The sequence below is a fragment of the Odontesthes bonariensis genome, chromosome 7, assembly GCF_027942865.1.
Source record: "Odontesthes bonariensis isolate fOdoBon6 chromosome 7, fOdoBon6.hap1, whole genome shotgun sequence".
In the NCBI taxonomy this organism is placed as follows: domain Eukaryota; kingdom Metazoa; phylum Chordata; class Actinopteri; order Atheriniformes; family Atherinopsidae; genus Odontesthes; species Odontesthes bonariensis.
In genome coordinates this window covers 38,994,286-39,014,206 of record NC_134512.1, presented here as the reverse complement: position 1 = coordinate 39,014,206, position 19,921 = coordinate 38,994,286, and the positions used below count along the sequence as shown (strand labels likewise).

At 43.8% G+C, this 19,921-nt stretch overlaps 1 protein-coding gene across 1 annotated transcript; it reads right to left on the bottom strand.

Moving 5' to 3' along the window:
- Positions 1-940: 940 nt before the first annotated feature.
- On the bottom strand, positions 941-9,255 carry LOC142384494 (NLR family CARD domain-containing protein 3-like). Its single transcript, XM_075470769.1, has 8 exons — positions 9,066-9,255; positions 8,823-8,984; positions 8,453-8,560; positions 6,984-7,103; positions 6,596-6,721; positions 3,758-3,836; positions 3,388-3,595; positions 941-3,240 (listed from the first exon to the last, which is right to left on the bottom strand). The coding sequence occupies exons 1-8, from the start codon at positions 9,215-9,217 to the stop codon at positions 1,436-1,438; spliced, it is 2,760 nt and encodes a 919-aa protein (XP_075326884.1). The 5' UTR covers positions 9,218-9,255; the 3' UTR covers positions 941-1,435.
- Between the last annotated feature and the right edge of the window lie 10,666 nt (positions 9,256-19,921).

The following is a 19,921-nucleotide window of genomic DNA, read 5'->3' as shown; positions in this document are numbered from 1 at the left end:
AGGAGAAACAGGGTCAGATCAAACCCTGTTTCCATCATGGGAGAAGAAGTGGAGGTGGTTGAGGAATATAAATACCTTGGTGTTCATGTGGACAACAGACTGGACTGGAGACACAACAGTGAAGCCATCTACAAGAAAGGACAGAGCAGACTGTACTTCTTGAGGAAGCTAAGGTCCTTCAAGGTTTGCAACAAGATGTTGCAGATCTTCTACAAGTCTGTTGTTGAGAGCGTCATTTCCTCTGGCGTCATCTGTTGGGGCAGCAGCATCAGAACCAGGGACCTAAAAAGACTCAACAACCTGATAAGGAAGGCTGGTTCTGTTCTGGGGACGACTGTGGAACCTCTGGAGACAATAATGCAAAGAAGGATTTTGCATAAAATCAAGAGAATTATGGACAACCCTGAACATCCTCTCCATGAGACTGTTATCGGAAAACAGAGTCTCTTCAGTCAAAGGCTTCTTCAGTTTGGATGCAAAACGGACCGCTACAGGAAATCTTTCCTGCCCACAGCCATCAGCATCTATAATAACTGCTTGATTTAATTGAGCTACATCAACATTTAATGTCCCTCTGGGATAAATAAAGTATTTTTGAATTTGAATTGAATTTGAATTGAATTACAGCTTCCTGTCAGAGGTGTTGAGGCACAGAGGCTGAAAATGAATGATTATCTCATATTGTTCACAAATCAAAGCTGGTTTTTCATCATAACATGTTAGTTTATGTCCTAAACTGGCTTAACTGAGCTTGTTTTCAAAGGATAACAGGAAATTATTTCCCCTCGTGATTATCAAACACCTGGGCATCAGGCCAGCATCTGTAGACGGCATCTTCACAGCTGCAGCGACTGATTTAACCTGAAAATAGTTGTTTTTATGTATATTTCAAAGGTTATAAATACATGTTTCAGCCAGAGTTCATATGTATGTGTGTGTGTGTGTGTGTGTGTGTGTGTGTGTGTGTGTGTGTGTGTGTGTGTGTGTGTGTGTGTGTGTGTGTGTGTGTGTGTGTGTGTGTGTTTGTGTGTGTGAGTGTGCAGACTAGATCAGAGGAAAGTGACACAGATCTGGAGATATTTTACTTTTTGATTTTAAACATCTCTGAAAATGTAACAGATGTTACTGCATCACAGAGACTGTATGAAGCTGAAACAGCAGAGAATCCTGACCTGAGAGCTTCCAGCTCACAGTTTGGACTCTTCAGTCCATCAGACAGCTGCTTCACTCCTGAATCCTGCAGGTTGTTGTTACTCAGGTCCAGTTGTGTCAGGCTGGAGGACTGGGAGCTGAGAGCTGAGGACAGAGCTGCACAGCTTCTCTCTGAGAGGTTACAGCCGCTCAGCCTGAGGAGGGAATAATGAGATAAATCTGGGACTTTCTCTCCTATAGAAACAGCAGCAGGATATTCATACACATCCCTCTATATCTGTACTCACACAGCTTTGTTGGAGGCTTTGACCACTGGCAGCAGCCTCAGAAGAGCCTCCTCTGAAGCAGAGTACTTCTTCAGGTCAAACTCATCCAGATGTTTTCCTGATGACAGTAAGATGAAGACCAGAGCTGACCACTGAGCAGGAGACAGTTTATCTGTGGAGAGACTTCCTGAACTCAGGGCCTGTTGGATCTGCTCCACCAGAGAACGATCATTCAGTTCATTCAGACAGTGGAACAGATTGATGCTTCTCTCTGCAGACAGATCCTCACTGATCTTCTCCTTGATGTAACGGACTGTTTCCTGATTGGTCTGTGAGCTACTTCCTGTCTGTGTCAGCAGGCCTCGTAGGAGCCTCTGATTGGTCTGCAGGGAAAGACCCAGGAGGAAGCGCAGGAACAGGTCCAGGTGTCCGTTTGGACTCTCTAAGGCCTTGTTCACAGCACTCTGATGGAGATAATTCAGATTAGGTTTGTTAAATAGTTTTGACCACACAGAGGTTGTTTGTTGCTCCTCCATCAGGTTGAGTCCAGAGCTGATGAAGGTCAGATGCACATGAAGAGCAGCCAGAAACTCCTGAACACTCAGATGGATGAAGCAGAACACCTTCTCCTGGTGCAGCCCTCTCTCCTCTCTAAAGATCTGTGTGAACACTCCGGAGTACACTGAGGCTGCTGAGATATCGATGCCACACTCTGTCAGGTCTGACTCATAGAAGATCAGGTTTCCTTTCTGCAGCTGCTCAAAAGCCAGTTTTCCCAGAGACTCAATCATCTTCCTGCTCTCTGGACTCCAGTGTGGATCTGTCGCAGCTCCTCCATCATACTTGAGCTTCTTCACTTTGGCCTGAACCACCAGGAAGTGGATGTACATCTCAGTCAGGGTGCTGGGCAGCTCTGCTCCCTCTCTGGTGTCCAACACATCCTCCAGAACTGTAGCAGTGATCCAGCAGAAGACCGGGATGTGGCACATGATGTGGAGGCTTCGGGATGTCTGGATGTGGGAGATGATCCTGCTGGCCTGCTCTGAATCTCTGAATCTCTTCCTGAAGTACTCCTCCTTCTGTGGGTCAGTGAACCCTCTGACCTCTGTCACCATGCCAACGCAGCCAGCAGGGATCTGATTGGCTGCTGCGGGTCGTGTGGTTATCCAGAGGCGAGCAGAGGGAAGCAGCTCCCCCCTGATGAGGTTTGTCAGCAGCACATCCACTGAGGTGGGCTCTGTAGCATCAGTCAGGGGCTCCTTGCTGTGGAAGTCCAGAGGAAGTCGACACTCATCCAGACCGTCAAAGATGAACACGACCTGGAACTGTTCAAAGCTGCAGATTCCTGCTGCTTTGGTCTCAGTAAAGAAGTGATGAACAAGCTCCACCAAGCTGAACTTTCTCTCTCTCAGCACATTCAGCTCTCTGAAAGTGAATGGAAACATGAAGTGGATGTCCTGGTTGGCTTTGCCTTCAGCCCAGTCCAGAGTGAACTTCTGTGTTAAGACTGTTTTCCCAATGCCAGCCACTCCCTTTGTCAGCACTGTTCTGATTGGTTCATCTCTTCCAGGTGGGCCTTTAAAGATGTCTTCCTGTCTGATGGATGTTTCTGCTCTGCCTGCTTTCCTGGATGCTGCTTCAATCTGTCTGACCTCATGTTCATCATTGACCTCTCCGCTCCCTCCCTCTGTGATGTAGAGCTCTGTGTAGATCTGATTCAGAAGGGTTGGCTTTCCTGCTTTAGGAATCCCCTCAAACACACACTGGAACTTCTTCTTCAGAGCACATTTAACTTTACGTCCACAAACTGCAGCAACAAGTTCTGAATGAAGACAAGAAATAACATCAGTAAACACACATTTCAACCCTGTACAGAATGAGTATCTGAACATCTGCTGTTCTGTGTGCTGAGACATCAGTAAATGTGTCATTTATCCAGCAGGTTAAACCTTTAGAGAAATCCTCTTACTGCTCTGCAGACGGTCAGCCAGCTCCTCCTGCTTCATTCTCCTCAGGAAGTGAACTGTGATCTTCACTAATGCCTCTCTGCTGCTCCTCTGCTCTTCATCCTCACCCTCCCTCTGACTCTCTAAGCATTCTGGGTAATCTGGACTCAGAGCCTTCTGCATCTTCTTCAGCTCCTCCTTCACAAAAGTGAGCATGTTGTCCTCCAGCAGCTGGAACAGAAAACTATATGAATGAGCCCATCAGACTGAAACCATGGAGCCAAACATCAGATCCATGTTGGACACACTGACAACCCACTGGCCTACAGAGTGCAGCATGGAGATGGCTGTGAGCAGAACAGATGGAAAAGTAGTTGTTGCTCATGTACAGACCATAAATATGGAGTCCAGCTGTGTTTGATGCTGCTGGGCAGACGGACCACTGGGACCCTCTGAGCTCTGCTGGTCCACTCTGTGGAGGAATCATGAAGAATGAGCTCACATTGTGTCTGTCCACACAGAGAGCAACACAAGGTGAAGCTCCATGAAGGGATGTGTGGGTGTGAGCAGTGGGTCAGAGGACTCCCTGGACAACATGGTTTTCACTGGAAATCCCAGAGACATCCATTTAAAGTAAAAAGATGAAAGGAACCTCCTTTCATCAGTGTTTCGTCTAGTTGGGCCCACAACACCTCCAGGAGGCTAGAGAGTGATCACTGGCGTCCCAGAGTCACCCCCTAATGCCAGCCAACACTGCTCCTCACACCACAACAACCATCTTTTTTTTTCCACAGTCACAAGCTACCCCAGCCTCTCACCAACTGCACACCAGTCACAGCGGGGTGGGGATGCAAACCCTGGTTCGGGTAGGGGGTAATGAAAGTATAGAGGCTGCCAGAGGTGGAGGCAGGACAAGACACACTAGCAGATTCAACAGACAAACTCACCTAAACAGTCCTACAGTCACTAAAAACACCAGCAAAAACAAAGCCATACAGGCCAACTCACCTAAAATGGCCGCCTGGTTTCAAAAGGCTCACATGGGCCACACCCTCCACTTAAATATCCGGAACTTCTTCTTTGCTTCTTCCAAAAGTCTGTTTACCCTAAGTGCTCCCCCTGCTGGGCCCCCAGCTGCTATTGCTTCTTCTAATCCAAATCCACTGACTGGACTTTACTGCCTCATCTGACATTTCCTTCACTATTTTCCTCACACTCTGTTCACTTACACCCAGCTCCCTCAGCAATGAGACAACAGACTTTGCAACAAATCCTCTACATCCTACTTCCACTGGACAAATTCTAACCTTCCATCCTCGCTGCTCTGCTTCTGCCCCCAACTCCACATATCTAAGCTTTTTCCTTTCATATGCTTCTGCTACTAATTCCTCCCAAGGAACAGTCAGCTCTATGAAACAGACTCTCATTCTACTCCTAGACAGCGGCGTCGAACAGGGGGGAAAAGTCAGACTGATTCACAGGGTCCAGCCTACAGGGGGGGCCCTAAGGGAAATTTTCTTCTTCTTTCGTTTTCAAAAAATCATTTTTTAAATAATATCAATATATGCTGGTAATTTAAAAAAATCCAATGTTCTCTGGAAATACATGTGTTGAAATGTATATCCCAGCCTGCAAATAGGCTATAATCTATATCAGACACCCCCATTATCAGTACCCATTGGTTTAGTCCGCCCTCTGGCCGACTTTTGATTGTACATGCGCCAAAAGTTTCACTCACTTCATTATTGGGCATTAAACGCAGCAGCCGGCACATGAAAGATGTCATCCAAAAAAAAATTAGGCTTTCAGAAAAGAAAAGAAAGGCAAGAGAGACAAAATGAAGGAAAGCAACTGCTTACTGATTTCTTTCCCAAGAAAGGTGAGCCCAAATGTCAAAATTACAGCCTACAGTAACTGATTATCCCATTCACATTCCGTTGCATACCACTGTGATACCACCCATGGCTGTAGCCAGCTATGAGGAAAGTTAGGTCTGGACCTCGGTAATTTTCAGGGATTTTTTAGTTTTTTTTTATCTCGGTTTTCGCATACACGTTTCAATTGACGTTTGTGTTGACATCACTTTCGTGAATGTGTGACTGCGTGGTACCATTTGAAAGGTCTGTTTCTGCCCTTTCCAACAGTGTGTATAACACGTGTGCGCGCTCCGTTGTCGGTGAGAAAAGTACCGTCAACATAGTAGCTGCATACGAGTAATCAGTATAGAAAAATTAGACGAATTTGACGAACGATTTCCTCGGCCACTCTGCAGTGCAGCGGCGATTGCTATATACTGACGGAAAGCTCAGCTCGAGCTCTTTAGAATGATATGATTGTTATATCAATGTCATGCATGGTTCGTGAATAAAGAAGACAGCACCTTGTTATAGCAATGCACATTTATGTAGGCTGGAGACAATTTTTCACATCCAATTTAGTAATGAATTCAATATAGCCCATAAATATTTATAGGTTATTTAGCAACAGCTATAGCCTACAATATGCATCTATCGATCTATATTTAACTCTATTTTTTATATTGGTTAGTTAGCCTTACTCTATGCCTGGCCAAATGGCCTTTGCTTGTACCAAACATTTGTATGCTTGCATTGGGAAATAATCAGGTTCTTTTTAGCTATGGGTTCTTGTTACATTATAATGGTTTATTTTGCTACTAGCCTCAATGGGCAACACTGCTATATATGAAAAACTATATAATTTAATATATATATATATATATATATATATAGTAAAAATTTCAGCGCGCGCATCATGGACCTCGCCTATTCCTAAATCCTGGCTACGGCCCTGATAGCAGCCGAAGTCAAATAATTAAAAAATAATCTCTCATTTTGGTGGCTACCACATGATTGTGAAATAGAAGCCATATTTGTCTCAAATGTATTTATTTTCATAATAATTATTAGCCTATACAAGTGTCCCAAAAGCCTAACATAGGGTCGATGTTGGTTCAAATATGCATGGTAGTGGTTGTTCCTGGGGCCCCAAATTTGGTGCTACGCCCCTGCTCCTAGACCACAAGACTATATCAGGCCTTAGATTTGTACCACCTCCATCAGTGTTGGTGGAAAACATCCAACACACACCGCTTCACATATGAACAGAGAAATGGATGTGAAACAGAGCTGAGCTCACATTAAACACATGTTGGAGTAAAAACTGTTCAAACTGACTCATTTTACTCTGTTACAGCATTTACACTCAGCTCACCTCTGAGGGGACGGATGTTGGGCTGATTTGAAGACAATAGGATTATCCATTGACCAGTCGCTCTTAAAGGACACACAGCTGGGTCCAGGTCCAGGTCCGGGTCCGGGTCCAGGTCTCTGATGGATCCTGACAGAAAAACACTTGTTTTCTTCAAACTAAAGTATCAGTGATAGTGTTTGAGTCAGCAGTGAGACGGCCGGTCAGAGAGTCAGTGTGGCTGCTGTGGAACAATGTTACAGCTCCCCCTGGTGGCAGCTCTGGGATCTTACAGAGCTCAATGCTGATAAACACACACACTCTGAGGCTTTTAACCCTCAGATTCAGACCGATCACCAGAGACCCTCAGCTGCTGCATTTTACTCTGTTACAGCATTTACACTCAGCTCACCTCTGAGGGGACAGATGTTGGGCTGATTTGAAGTCATTACGCTGACCCATCGACCAGTCGCTCTGCATGGACACACAGCTGGGTCCAGGTCCAGGTCCAGGTCCGGGTCTCTGATGGATCCTGACAGAAAAACACTTGTTTTCTTCAAACTAAAGTATCAGTGATAGTGTTTGAGTCAGCAGTGAGACGGCCGGTCAGAGAGTCAGTGTGGCTGCTGTGGAACAATGTTACAGCTCCCCCTGGTGGCAGCTCTGTGATCTTACAGAGCTCAATGCTGATAAACACACACACTCTGAGGCTTTTAACCCTCAGATTCAGACCAATCACCAGCGACCCTCAGCTGCTTCCTGCACAGCTTCCTGCTGTATAGAAGTGGCTGCACATGTGACGTCCTGTTGGAAAACTGAGATTCTTCACACTCCATTGATGCCAAATGTTAACTGGCTCTGAGTGTTTTTCATCAGATCAGTACAAACATAATATTTCTGCATCAGCCGCCCTGTTCACTGCATAATCAGCATCCTGTGAAGAAGCCACATCAGTGGACAGATATTCAGCAATATTCTCCCTTTGTTTTCACAAAGAGCTGCAGGTCTGAACTAAAACATCACATCACACACATGATGCAGCTAATTAGTCTCATCAGAGACGTCAACAACTGATCCAAGTCTCAAGTAATGGGATTCAAACCCTGGTTCGGGTAGGGGGTAATGAAAGTATAGAGGGTGCCAGAGGTGGAGGAAGGACAAGACACACCAGTAGATTCAGCAGACAAACTCACCTAAACAGTCCTAACAGTCACTAAAAATGCCAGCAAAAACAAGGCCATACAGGCCAACTCACCTAAAATGGCCGCCTGGTTTCAAAAGGCTCACATGGGCCGCACCCTCCACTTAAATATCTTGAACTTCTTCTTTGCTTCTTCCAAAAGTCTGTTTACCCTAAGTGCCCCCCCTGCTGGGCCCCCAGCTGCTATTGCTTCTTCTAATCCAAATCCACTGACTGGGCTTTACTGCCTCATCTGACACTTCCTTCACTATTTTCCTCACACTCTGTCCACTTACACCCAGCTCCCTCAACAATGAGACAACAGACTTTGCAACAAATCCTCTACATCCTACTTCCACTGGACAGATTCTAACCTTCCATCCTCGCTGCTCTGCTTCTGCCCCCAACTCCACATACCTAAGCTTTTTCCTTTCATATGCTTCTGCTACTAATTCCTCCCAAGGAACAGTCAGCTCTATGAAACAGACTCTCATTCTACTCCTAGACCACAAGACTATATCAGGCCTTAGATTTGTACCACCTGCATCAGTGTTGGTGGAAAACATCCAACACACACCGCTTCACATATGAACAGAGAAATGGATGTGAAGCAGAGCTGAGCTCACATTAAACACATGTTGGAGTAAAAACTGTTCAAACTGACTCATTTTACTCTGTTACAGCATTTACACTCAGCTCACCTCTGAGGGGACGGATGTTGGGCTGATTTGAAGACAATAGGATTATCCATTGACCAGTCACTCTTCATGGACACACAGCTGGGTCCAGGTCCGAGACTGTGATGGATCCTGACAGAAAAACACTTGTTTTCGTCAAACTAAAGTATCAGTGATAGTGTTTGAGTCTGCAGTGAGACGGCCGGTCAGAGAGTCAGTGTGGCTGCTGTGGAACAATGTTACAGCTCCCCCTGGTGGCAGCTCTGTGATCTTACAGAGCTCAATGCTGATAAACACACACACTCTGAGGCTTTTAACCCTCAGATTCAGACCAATCACCAGCGACCCTCAGCTGCTGCATTTTACTCTGTTACAGCATTTACACTCAGCTCACCTCTGAGGGGACGGATGTTGGGCTGATTTGAAGACAATAGGATTATCCATCGACCGGTCGCTCTTAAAGGACACACAGCTGGGTTCAGGTTCAGGTTCTGGTTCAGGTTCAGGTTCAGGTTCAGGTTCAGGTTCAGGTTCAGGTTCAGGTTCCTGGTGGATCCTGATGGAAAAAAAACACTTTTCAGCCTGCATGCATGATATACTTAATAACCTCTAAATCAATGACCTGATGCTAACTTACTCTGCTTTCGAGGCCTGTAAGCTGAAAAGTGGGTGATCCTTTAGCAAGTGGCTCTGTGAGGACCCCCTCCTGGGTCCAGGTCTCTGTCCCTTCCTGTGAATAAAGGTGGTTTGGTGCTGTGAGCGCTGAGCTGGGACATGGAGGAGAGTCATGGACAGTTAGAGATGGTCACCTCACCTCTGAGCTTTGCTCTGGCTGTCATGTTCCCCACACAGAGAGGTTTCAGTGTCCTCACTCTGATGCATGCTGCTGAACTCACAGCAGCTCACACACACTTTCTACCTTCTTCTGCAGAGGAAACACACATCATTCATCTGCACAGCAGCTCACATCCTCCTCTCCATCATTTATTAAAAAGATCAGCTGCTCCTCCTCTGATTGGCTCTGGTTCCCCTCGTTAAAATGATAAAACTGTAGTTTAGGGGGGGGGGGTCACCGCTGGACTGATAGTAAGGCATACCGGGCATTTGCCCGCTGGCCTGATGACTTACTGGCCTGCGCTTTTTTTTTTTTTTTTTTTTTACGAAATATAATATAATAAAGATTTAAAACAATATGTGGATAACGGTATATAAACCCTCCTATTGGTGCATAAACTGGTAGAGCGGCCCTTTAGTCATGATTGATTTAAGCCTGGGCCAATGAGGTGAGGGGCAGGCCAGGGGCGAAGCTCGGCTCTTTTGACTCGGCTCCCGAACGGCCACCTCTGGAACCTGATTGGACACCTCAGGTGTCACTCCAGTTGATTGACAGGCAAGTCTCGTTGCAAGATGAGTGAGAAACGCGGCGTCTTTGAAATGAGGAGCAGGCATAGAGAGTGTCCTGTTGTACTGTCAGTGAACCTACTTACCTGGAATACATCATTTTGAGTTAAGTTTTAATATGATTTCCAAATGAATCATTGTTTTTAAAGATTGCACATTTAGAGAAGATATTTAGTTGCCAATTGTTAGGCTAAACGAGTAGGCTAAAGTTATGAAAGGCTAATGTCACGTTAGCATGAAGCTATTATGTAGCACTTTAATCATTGTTGGTTTTCAGTAAGTGTATAATCAACACAGTTCATAAGGATTTCATAACTGTAACGTTAGATGAAACTGATGAAAAGCTTTTTTGTTATTATAAAGGTATAAAAGTATAACTTTAGCTAAGCTACTTCACCTGACTGACCTACATGATCTAGTTTAATTTTATAGCAGCTCGGCTTGGAGTTGGTTTTAAAGTAAGTTAAAGCACAAGAATGGAGACAAAGAGTTTAAGATGAACACAATATTGAGGTTTAACCCGGCTGTCTTATTTTGTGTAGGGACAGATAACAATGAAAAGACTTCTTTGTAAAGAAGCACAAGTCAGACCCAGATCAGGCCCCAGCCATGAAACCAGCAGCCCTGGCAGCTCCCAACCTGAAGCAGGTCAGTGTGGGCAGACACAAGGAGCCAGGCTACCACCACCAGGTCAGTATTCAAAGGCAGCTAAATGCATCTCCACTTTATAGAAGTGGAGCCTCACTTTGCCCAGATTGTTAATGTAAAGAGGGGGGATGCGTATGTCCTGCTGGTGAATATTGTCATCACAATAGTGTGAGTGGGTGTGAGATGTGTGATGCATGCATCATTTTAGCTGTTTCTCTGGAGACATCAGTAGTGACTGGCCAGACCTGTGGACTGTCAAACAAAAAGAAGAATTTAAATCCAAGTTTTGTTGAATGATTTAAAATAATATTCATCCAAAAAAATGATATTCAATATTTGCAGTGATATTATATACTTTATATCTATTTTATCTGATTGGTTTTGATGTTTGGAAGGGAATGATTTTTGGTGAAATATGAACGAGGATGCATTGTCACTGCACCTGATCAAGTCATAATAATTTTGTATTAGTGAGTGGAAACAGTGGTTAAGGGACAAAAAAAAAAACATGCTGTCACAGCGCACTTAATTTTTTTCCCCTTCAATACCTGGTGATGGCCTGGTCTTGGTTAAAAATGCCCGGCCTGAAAAATTTCCCCAGTCCAGCCCTGGGGGGGGTGAAGCTGTTTTTACAGCCGTCTCTGGGCAACCTTAACTCTAGTTAGGGATGAAAGGTTGGCAAGGTAAGTTAATAAATAAGAACGCTCACCTACACCCGAGGAGCGATGACGCAGCAATGTGCGTTATAACTGAATAGTTTTTGTCTCAGTGGTCAGAGCAGCTCTGTACCTTGTACTGTTCTGCCTTTCAAGATATTATTAAACGCTAATCTCCTCAGTAGAGAATAACCGACTCTGTGCCTTACTAAAATTTCCACCACACCAGTTAATCAATAAGCTGATCATCGTGTAGATTTGTCTTCAAAGACAAACTGATCAAAGTTTGTTCTGAAATAAGAAGTGAACGTGTTCTCCAACATTTCAGAGCAGAAACAAACAGGAAAGTTTGAACTTACACTTTGTTCAGAGCTGAAGAAGAAGAAGAAGAAGAAGAAGAAGAAGCCTCTCCGCTCCACAGACTGAGACACAGGTGAGCTGTTTCCTGGAAGCAGTCAGAGCAGAGTCCAGCTGTGATGGAGGCGGGACAGGAAGGTGGAGTTCATGTTAGAACACACCTCCATGTTAATGAACAACAAACTGATCTGAAAACATTTCTCTGCTGTCTGTGCGTTAGAACAGGTGTGTTCAGGTATGACTGATGGTTTCTGACTCTCCTTCAGAGGCTGCTAAAGTACACAGAACCTCTCTTTAAGTAGAGGCACATATACTTTGGCTACAAGAAGAAAACTTTCAGATTCAACTTCACAAGAAAAGAACAGGCTGGGAAATATTAAATGAACAAAGTTTTCAGTTTGCTTTCTCATTCTTTAGAAGAAGCTGTAGAAACTAAGTTTTGGCTTCAAACTTCCCGGGGGAACGCCGTGGCACGAGCGCAGTACGTCGGGAACTAGTTTTCAGCATCTGGAGGTGGAACCGAGACCTGCAGGTGACCCGGTTACTCTGCTGCCGCTCCATCGAGGTCTTTGAATGAGGGTTTTCACATATTCAGACCAATCAATAAAACCAAGTGTTACTGGTTATTATGGGTGCCGATGCCGAAGGCATTAGACACACATATTACTGCTGTGCTGGACTGTTATTCTTCCGTTTCTGTCATGAATTTCGGTTCGCTACTAGTCTAGCAGCGATGGTCCGACCGGCATAAAAAGCACACCGCTGCGTGCGCAACGACCTCGATCAGTGTGCAATGATGTTTGGCTCTCATTAGTCAAAAGGGATTCCGGCAAAATGGGAAAAAGTGGGAAAATTGTGGATGGCCCATTTTGGCCTATGGGCCAATTTTAAATGGCCTATTTTAGAGGCCTTTTTTACTCAGCTATAAACCATAACACAGACCTCATTCAAAGTTTTTATGTGACAGGAGACTCTCGGCTTTAACTGAACCAAAGGGTTTGTTGATACATTATACAGCTTTGACACAACGGCAGTTTATGTTTTAGGGAGACTACATCTCGGCCGAGGTGTCTCTCCCACTCTGCTTCTCACTCTAAATTCGATACTGCACCAATTCCTTGAACAAATGTCTCTCGTGTCTGAAATATCTGCCCAATCTGGACTAATTTTACTTCAAAACGTAGGCATTTTTGTCTTCTTTCACACAAAGTCACACTTATTGAGCTCTGCCTCACAGATTTATCACAAATTGCCTCTGAGCCCAGAGGTCGCCTCTCCATTTCCTTTATAAAGGCCTAAAGTCATCAAATTCAGGTGCAAAATGATTTTAAAACTGCCATAAAAATAGTAGCCGAATGAAAATTACACCGCTGGCTTCTGCCGCCTCTTTCTCTCCTTTAATCTGATAGTGAGGGGAAGTTTGAAAATACCCACAATGCAATGGGAGAATGTATTGAAAAGCACTTACCGAGGCCATTTTGAAAATGCCATAAACGCTGTATTTTAAACAGGACCTTGATAAAAATGAAAATGCTGTCTTCAGCAGACTTGTCTTGAAGCTGTACTTTAGGGGGGGTGAAGTTGGTTTTTACAGCCGTGTCTGGGCAACCTTAACTCTAGTTAGGGATGAAAGGTTGGCAAGGTAAGTTAATATATAAGAACGCTCACCTACACCCGAGGAGCGATGACGCAGCAATGTGCGTTATAACTGAATAGTTTTTGTCTCAGTGGTCAGAGCAGCTCTGTACCTTGTACTGTTCTGTCTTTCAAGATATTATTAAACGCTAATCTCCTCAGTAGAGAATAACCGACTCTGTGCCTTACTAAAATTTCCACCACACCAGTTAATCAATAAGCTGATCATCGTGTAGATTTGTCTTCAAAGACAAACTGATCAAAGTTTGTTCTGAAATAAGAAGTGAACATGTTCTCCAACATTTCAGAGCAGAAACAAACAGGAAAGTTTGAACTTACACTTTGTTCAGAGCTGAAGAAGAAGAAGAAGAAGAAGCCTCTCCGCTCCACAGACTGAGACACAGGTGAGCTGTTTCCTGGAAGCAGTCAGAGCAGAGTCCAGCTGTGATGGAGGCGGGACAGGAAGGTGGAGTTCATGTTAGAACACACCTCCATGTTAATGAACAACAAACTGATCTGAAAACATTTCTCTGCTGTCTGTGCGTTAGAACAGGTGTGTTCAGGTATGACTGATGCTTTCTGACTCTCCTTCAGAGGCTGCTAAAGTACACAGAACCTCTTTTTAAGTAGAGGCACATATACTTTGGCTAAAAGAAGAAAACTTTCAGATTCAACTTCAAAAGAAAAGAACAGGCTGGGAAATATTAAATGAACAAAGTTTTCAGTTTGCTTTCATATTCTTTAGAAGAAGCTGTAAAAACGAAAATTTCGGTTCGCTACTAGTCTAGCAGCGATGGTCCGACCGGCATAGAAAGCACACCGCTGCGTGCGCAACGACCTCGATCGGTGTGCAATCACGTTTGGCTCTCATTAGTCGAAAGGTATTCCGGCAAAATGGGAAAAAGTTTGAAAATTGTGGATGGGATCCTCCACCCTCTCCTCCTTCCTTCTCTCCTCCTTCCTTCTGTCCTCCTTCCTTCTGTCCTCCTCCCTTCTCTCCTCCTTCCTTCTGTCCTCCTTCCTTCTGTCCTCCTTCCTTCTCTCCTCCTTCCTTCTCTCCTCCTCCCTTCTCTCCTCCACCCTCTTCTCCTTCTTCCTTCTCTCCTCCTCCCTCTCCTCCTCCTTCCTTCTCTCCTCCTCCCTTCTCTCCCCCTCCCTTCTCTCCTCCTTCCTTCTCTCCTCCTTCCTTCTCTCCTCCTCCCTTCTCTCCTCCTTCCTTCTCTCCTCCTCCCTTCTCTCCTCCTTCCTTCTCTCCTCCTCCCTTCTCTCCTCCTTCCTTCTCTCCTCCTTCCTTCTGTCCTCCTTCCTTCTCTCCTCCACCCTCTCCTCCTCCTTCCTTCTCTCCTCCTTCCTTCTGTCCTCCTTCCTTCTCTCCTCCTTCCTTCTCTCCTCCACCCTCTCCTCCTTCCTTCTCTCCTCCTTCCTTCTGTCCTCCTTCCTTCTCTCCTCCTTCCTTCTCTCCTCCACCCTCTCCTCCTTCCTTCTCTCCTCCTTCCTTCTGTCCTCCTTCCTTCTCTCCTCCTTCCTTCTCTCCTCCACCCTCTCCTCCTTCCTTCTCTCCTCCTTTTTCCTTCTCTCCTCCTCCCTTCTGTCCTCCTTCCTTCTCTCCTCCACCCTCTCCTCCTCCTTCCTTCTCTCCTCCTTCCTTCTCTCCTCCACCCTCTCCTCCTTCCTTCTCTCCTCCTTTTTCCTTCTCTCCTCCTTCCTTCTGTCCTCCTTCCTTCTCTCCTCCACCCTCTCCTCCTCCTTCCTTCTCTCCTCCTTCCTTCTGTCCTCCTTCCTTCTCTCCTCCTTCCTTCTCTCCTCCACCCTCTCCTCCTTCCTTCTCTCCTCCTTCCTTCTGTCCTCCTTCCTTCTCTCCTCCTTCCTTCTCTCCTCCACCCTCTCCTCCTTCCTTCTCTCCTCCTTCCTTCTGTCCTCCTTCCTTCTCTCCTCCTTCCTTCTCTCCTCCACCCTCTCCTCCTTCCTTCTCTCCTCCTCCCTTCTCTCCTCCTTCCTTCTCTCCTCCTTCCTTCTCTCCTCCACCCTCTCCTCCTCCTTCCTTCTCTCCTCCACCCTCCGTCCCTGCAGGTCAGAAACAGATGTGGTTACCAGCTGTCAGGTGGGTGATGACTGAAGAACATTTCCTCTTCTAACTGCTGTCCCACATCATCTCCTGCACTCAGACCAGCTGCTTTCTACAGAGTCTCATCAGCAACATTTCTTTAGAAAACACCTGAAACATCTGATCTGAGATGTTTCCCTCTCACATCAACAACCAGGAAGCTGCTTCAGCTCTGATCCAGAGACACACTCACACTCACCTGCTGGTTCAACAACTGCCAGGATGGTGCTGCTGGGATCAGATATCTTTCCATCATTCGTTTCTTCCTGGACGACTGGACACTCATATGTTCCTCTGTCCTCAGAATCAGAGACACGTCTCCATCCTTCATCCGTCTGTCCTGCAGACCCACCCGCTTCTTAAAAGATGGATGCTGGCCTTCTGATAAAGATCACCATCTATGTAGACAAGAACATGTTCTTTACCCCAATCAGTTCTGCTCCAGTCTACAACTAACTTCAGGATCAGCTTTTATCAGAGGATTAAAGGGACATTACAAAGCTGAGCCAGGTGCAAACAGTTGTCTGCTTACAGAGTGAGAACAATGATGCGAGTTCTACGGTGAACGCTGAGCTCTGAAGCCTGCCTGCACCCAGAGGAACCAACGCGGTTCAGGAGAAGAAAGCAAAGTTTTGATAAAAGGGGCCATCCTGGCTGTCTCTGAGGAAAAGAACCATCAGAACCCACATCTGTCCCGACTCATGGACACCTGTCAGCATGTGTCAACTCATTTAGGAGCCACAAAATCAAGAATCTAAAATGCAAAAGGCGTCAGAGCTGTGCACGCCGCCTCCTCCGGTGCAGAGCTGTGCACGCCGCCTCCTCCGGTGCAGAGCTGTGCACGCCGCCTCCTCCGGTGCAGAGCTGTGCACGCCGCCTCCTCCGGTGCAGAGCTGTGGCGTCTGTCTCACTGAGATGAGGCAAAGGTTGGCTGAGGTCGCTGTGCAAAACCTCAGATATGAATCTGATTTAGGACCACGTGTGGAAGCAGCCTGGGTTTCTCAAACCTCAAACATTTTTCACATTGTTTTTATTTAAACATGTCACACTGACAGTAAACAGTTTGTGTTTTCTTAACTTCACATATTCACACAGACTCATATAGCACAAACTGAAAGAAAATAAATGATTGTAGTGTGGGCTATCTCTTATAGAAAAATAAATATTGAAAGATCTTAGATGCACAAGATAAAAAAGGGATAATAAATCATAAAACAACGAGGAGAAAAGAAAAGGTAAATCCATTCTAAACAGTTACGGGGGGGGGGGGGGTAAGGACTTAATGTAAGCCATGAAGGTGGGGATTTGGCATATCGACACTTGTGAATATAATATTTAGTGATGATGATGAGGTTATTTACCAAGAACTCTGGTTTTTTTAATCTTGGAGGATTACGCCTACTTGGATGTTTAGAAAAGAGCAGAAATCAGTGTTTATGGAACTGGACCATAATTATTCATGGGGAGATTCATGGGTCTCACATTCATAAAACATGTTGTTTCCAGATTTGTTTTGCAATTATAACAGTTTTCTACAACAAATTGAAATATTTTTAAAAATTCATTTGAAGGATATATGTTGTTTATATGTTTTTAAATGAACTTCTTTACATTTTGGGGGAACTGGGAATTTTAAGTATTTTGTCCGAATAGTTGATTTTTCACATTTGTTATAATCTCTAAGAATGAATGAGCTTCTTGCTATAACTATAAGGTGTTTACTGACTGTCTTAAAAAGTTATTGTTACATTTTTCACTTACTAGGTCCAAATCATCTAACTTTATTTGATGTAAATTTGGAGTTGGAATGTTCAAGATATTGTTCTTTACTGATTGGATAAGGACTTGTGGGATATTCTGTATGACTTTCCCATAAGTCTCACTGGAACAACTCATGCTATATTTAGCATTAAAATCATTCAATTCAAGTATGTTTCCATTATCATCCATTATGTGTCCAACAGACCAGATTTGTTTAGTCATCCAGTCTTCCTCAAACTTCAAACATGTTCTCCTCCTCTGTGTTGTTGTTTCCATAGATGTGTATAGAATGGCTAGATGTGTTACGTCTGAGTTTAGAACGTCCGCACAAGTCGGCCATCTTACCACAGGCGAGCTGCCTGGCGGGAGACAGTCAAACCTGAGGTAACCATAGTTACGGTAAGTGATCTGCTCTGACGCTATTACTCTTATCTCGCAGAAATCTCCATGATTTTACACTGTTTGTTTTCTAACATACGGAATTGCCCTGGTAATAATTCTGGATGATTGAATATAGTTATATATAGTCACATATAGTTAATAGTTACATATAGTTCATAGATTTTTTATATATATTCTATATATATAGTTACATAAAGTTTATAGATAGTTACATATAGTTTATAGCTAGTTACATATAGATTATATATAGTTTATAGATATATATAGTTACATAGTTTATAGATATATATAGTTACATATAGTTTATAGCTAGTTACATATAGTTTATAGTTATATATAGATTATATAGTTACATATAGATTATATAGTCACATAAAGTTTATAGATAGTTACATATAGTTTATATATAGTTACATATGATTATATATAGTTACATAAAGTTTATAGATAGTTACATATAGTTTATAGATAGTGATATATAGTTACATATAGATTATATGTAGTCGCATAGTTAATAGTTACATAAAGTTTATAGATAGTTACATATAGTTTATAGATAGTGATATATAGTTACATATAGATTATATGTAGTCGCATAGTTAATAGTTACATAAAGTTTATAGTTACATATAGTTTATAGATAATTATATATAGTTACATATAGATTATATATAGTTACATATGATTATAGATAGTTACATATAATTTATAGTTATATATTGTTACATATAGTCACATATAGTTAATAGTTACATATAGATTATAAATAGTTACATATAGTTTATAGATTTTTATATATATTCTATATATAGTTACATATAGTATACTTTTTATATAGTTAATTCAATTAAATTTGATTTGTGCAGCAAATAAATCTCTGCAGCTGTTACCATGGAAACATCTGCAGATATTCACTTTAAAGCTGCTCAGAACTGAACTAACTCTGGTTCTGACTCAGATTCTGGGTTTATGTTCATGTTGGAACATGTTTCAGTGAATCTCTGCAGCTGTTACCATGGAAACATCTGCAGATATTCACTTTAAAGCTGCTCAGAACTGAACTAACTCTGGTTCTGACTCAGATTCTGTGCTGTACGGGCTGGGTTTGCTGCCCCCTGGAGGACACTTCTGGTATCGCTCTTTGTTAAAGTCTCATCACACTCAGACAGGTTAAGGTTTTAAACATTTTATGTACAAACAGATAAATATGTGGGGAGAACAACAAAGCATGTTTTTTTTCTCTACATTCAGGTCACAACAAGCAGCATTTTCAGTTGTCAGACAACAAATATGGCAAAGAGTGAACTTCCTCCCGTCCTCCCTGCTCCGCAGCTGCAGGATCTACTGTCACCGTGTTGATTTAAACTCTTTTAATTAGCAATTTGCTATACCTGCACAGACAAACGACCCAGCCACCGGACGGGGATTGATGGACTAAAAAAAACAACATTATGTTCCCTAATAAACACTGCGGCTAGTAAAAATATCGGATATTTCTTCAAAATATTCACATTAAATATAAATGTGTGGCGTTTCGTTGGTGTGATTTTATTTAACATGGAGACCTGAAAGGAACAAACTAACGGGAGCTTTCTCCTCCAAAAACATCGGGTTCAGACTGCTGGAAGCTTCTGTCCCGATTATCGAGCCATAAACGCCGGCCAATCACAGCTCACACCCAGGTGATGTCATCACAAAGGAGGAGCCAAAGAAGAAAAGACTGTACACCGACTGCCTGATGCTGAAAACAGTCACTAAAGATAAATAATATCTGAAATGAGCAAAAAAAATAAATAAAAAAATCTGCAGCCTTAGCTGTTTTAAAAGTGACTTTAGGGAAGTTTGTGAACCCTAAGACTCATTTCTTTTTGCACCTGGAGGCTGAGATACCAGACATTTGCAGTTATTCATGTCTTTTATAAATGAAGGTGCCGGTTCTATAACTGTGTAATGCTTCTTTTGTGCCGTTCTGCCCGCGGTTCACTTATATTTCCACCCTGTGGGATCATTAAAGTCCGTCTTATAGCGCAGTTTACAACGTTTCCCGTGACATTTTCGTGGCCTCTTCAATGTGACGACAAATTCATGCGTACGGCTGTGCATGTGCAGGGCTGTTGGGGGGGTTAGGGGGCAAAGAACAAATTCCTTCATCTGAAGACGTTTCTGAGGTTTTTTCCCCGTTTTAACATTTTTTAAGATGAGATGAATTCTTTTAACCGACGGACAGAAGTCTGAACCCGACGTCCCACAGTGTGTGAAGCTGCAGGCCTGCGGAGTGCAGGCTGGAGGAACGTGAGACCCCGGGACGCAGGACCGACTCCCAGGGCTGCCACAGAAGAAGAAAAGGTCCGTTTTTTTGGTCTGAAAGCACCCAGAATTAACTGGTTCTGAGTGAATATGAGGAAGGAACGACCGGAGCAAAGAGTCAGAGCCTCCAAACGGAGTCGGCAGGACAGAAATGACCGGAGCGGGTCACAATCAGGACAGTTTAGTGTGAGGAGCTGCAGCTCATGTGTGTCAGAGGTTTCA

What these genes read in the sequence shown, in the direction of transcription:
- LOC142384494 (XM_075470769.1), bottom strand. Translation starts at nt 9,217, where the DNA reads ATGACTCTCCTCCATGTCCCAGCTCAGCGCTCACAGCACCAAACCACC. An exon ending in TTACAGGCCTCGAAAGCAGA is followed by an intron (nt 8,985 to 9,065) that starts GTAAGTTAGCAT and finishes TTTTTCCATCAG; the next exon opens with GATCCACCAGGAACCTGAAC. An exon ending in CAACATCCGTCCCCTCAGAG is followed by an intron (nt 7,104 to 8,452) that starts GTGAGCTGAGTG and finishes TTTTTCTGTCAG; the next exon opens with GATCCATCAGAGACCCGGAC.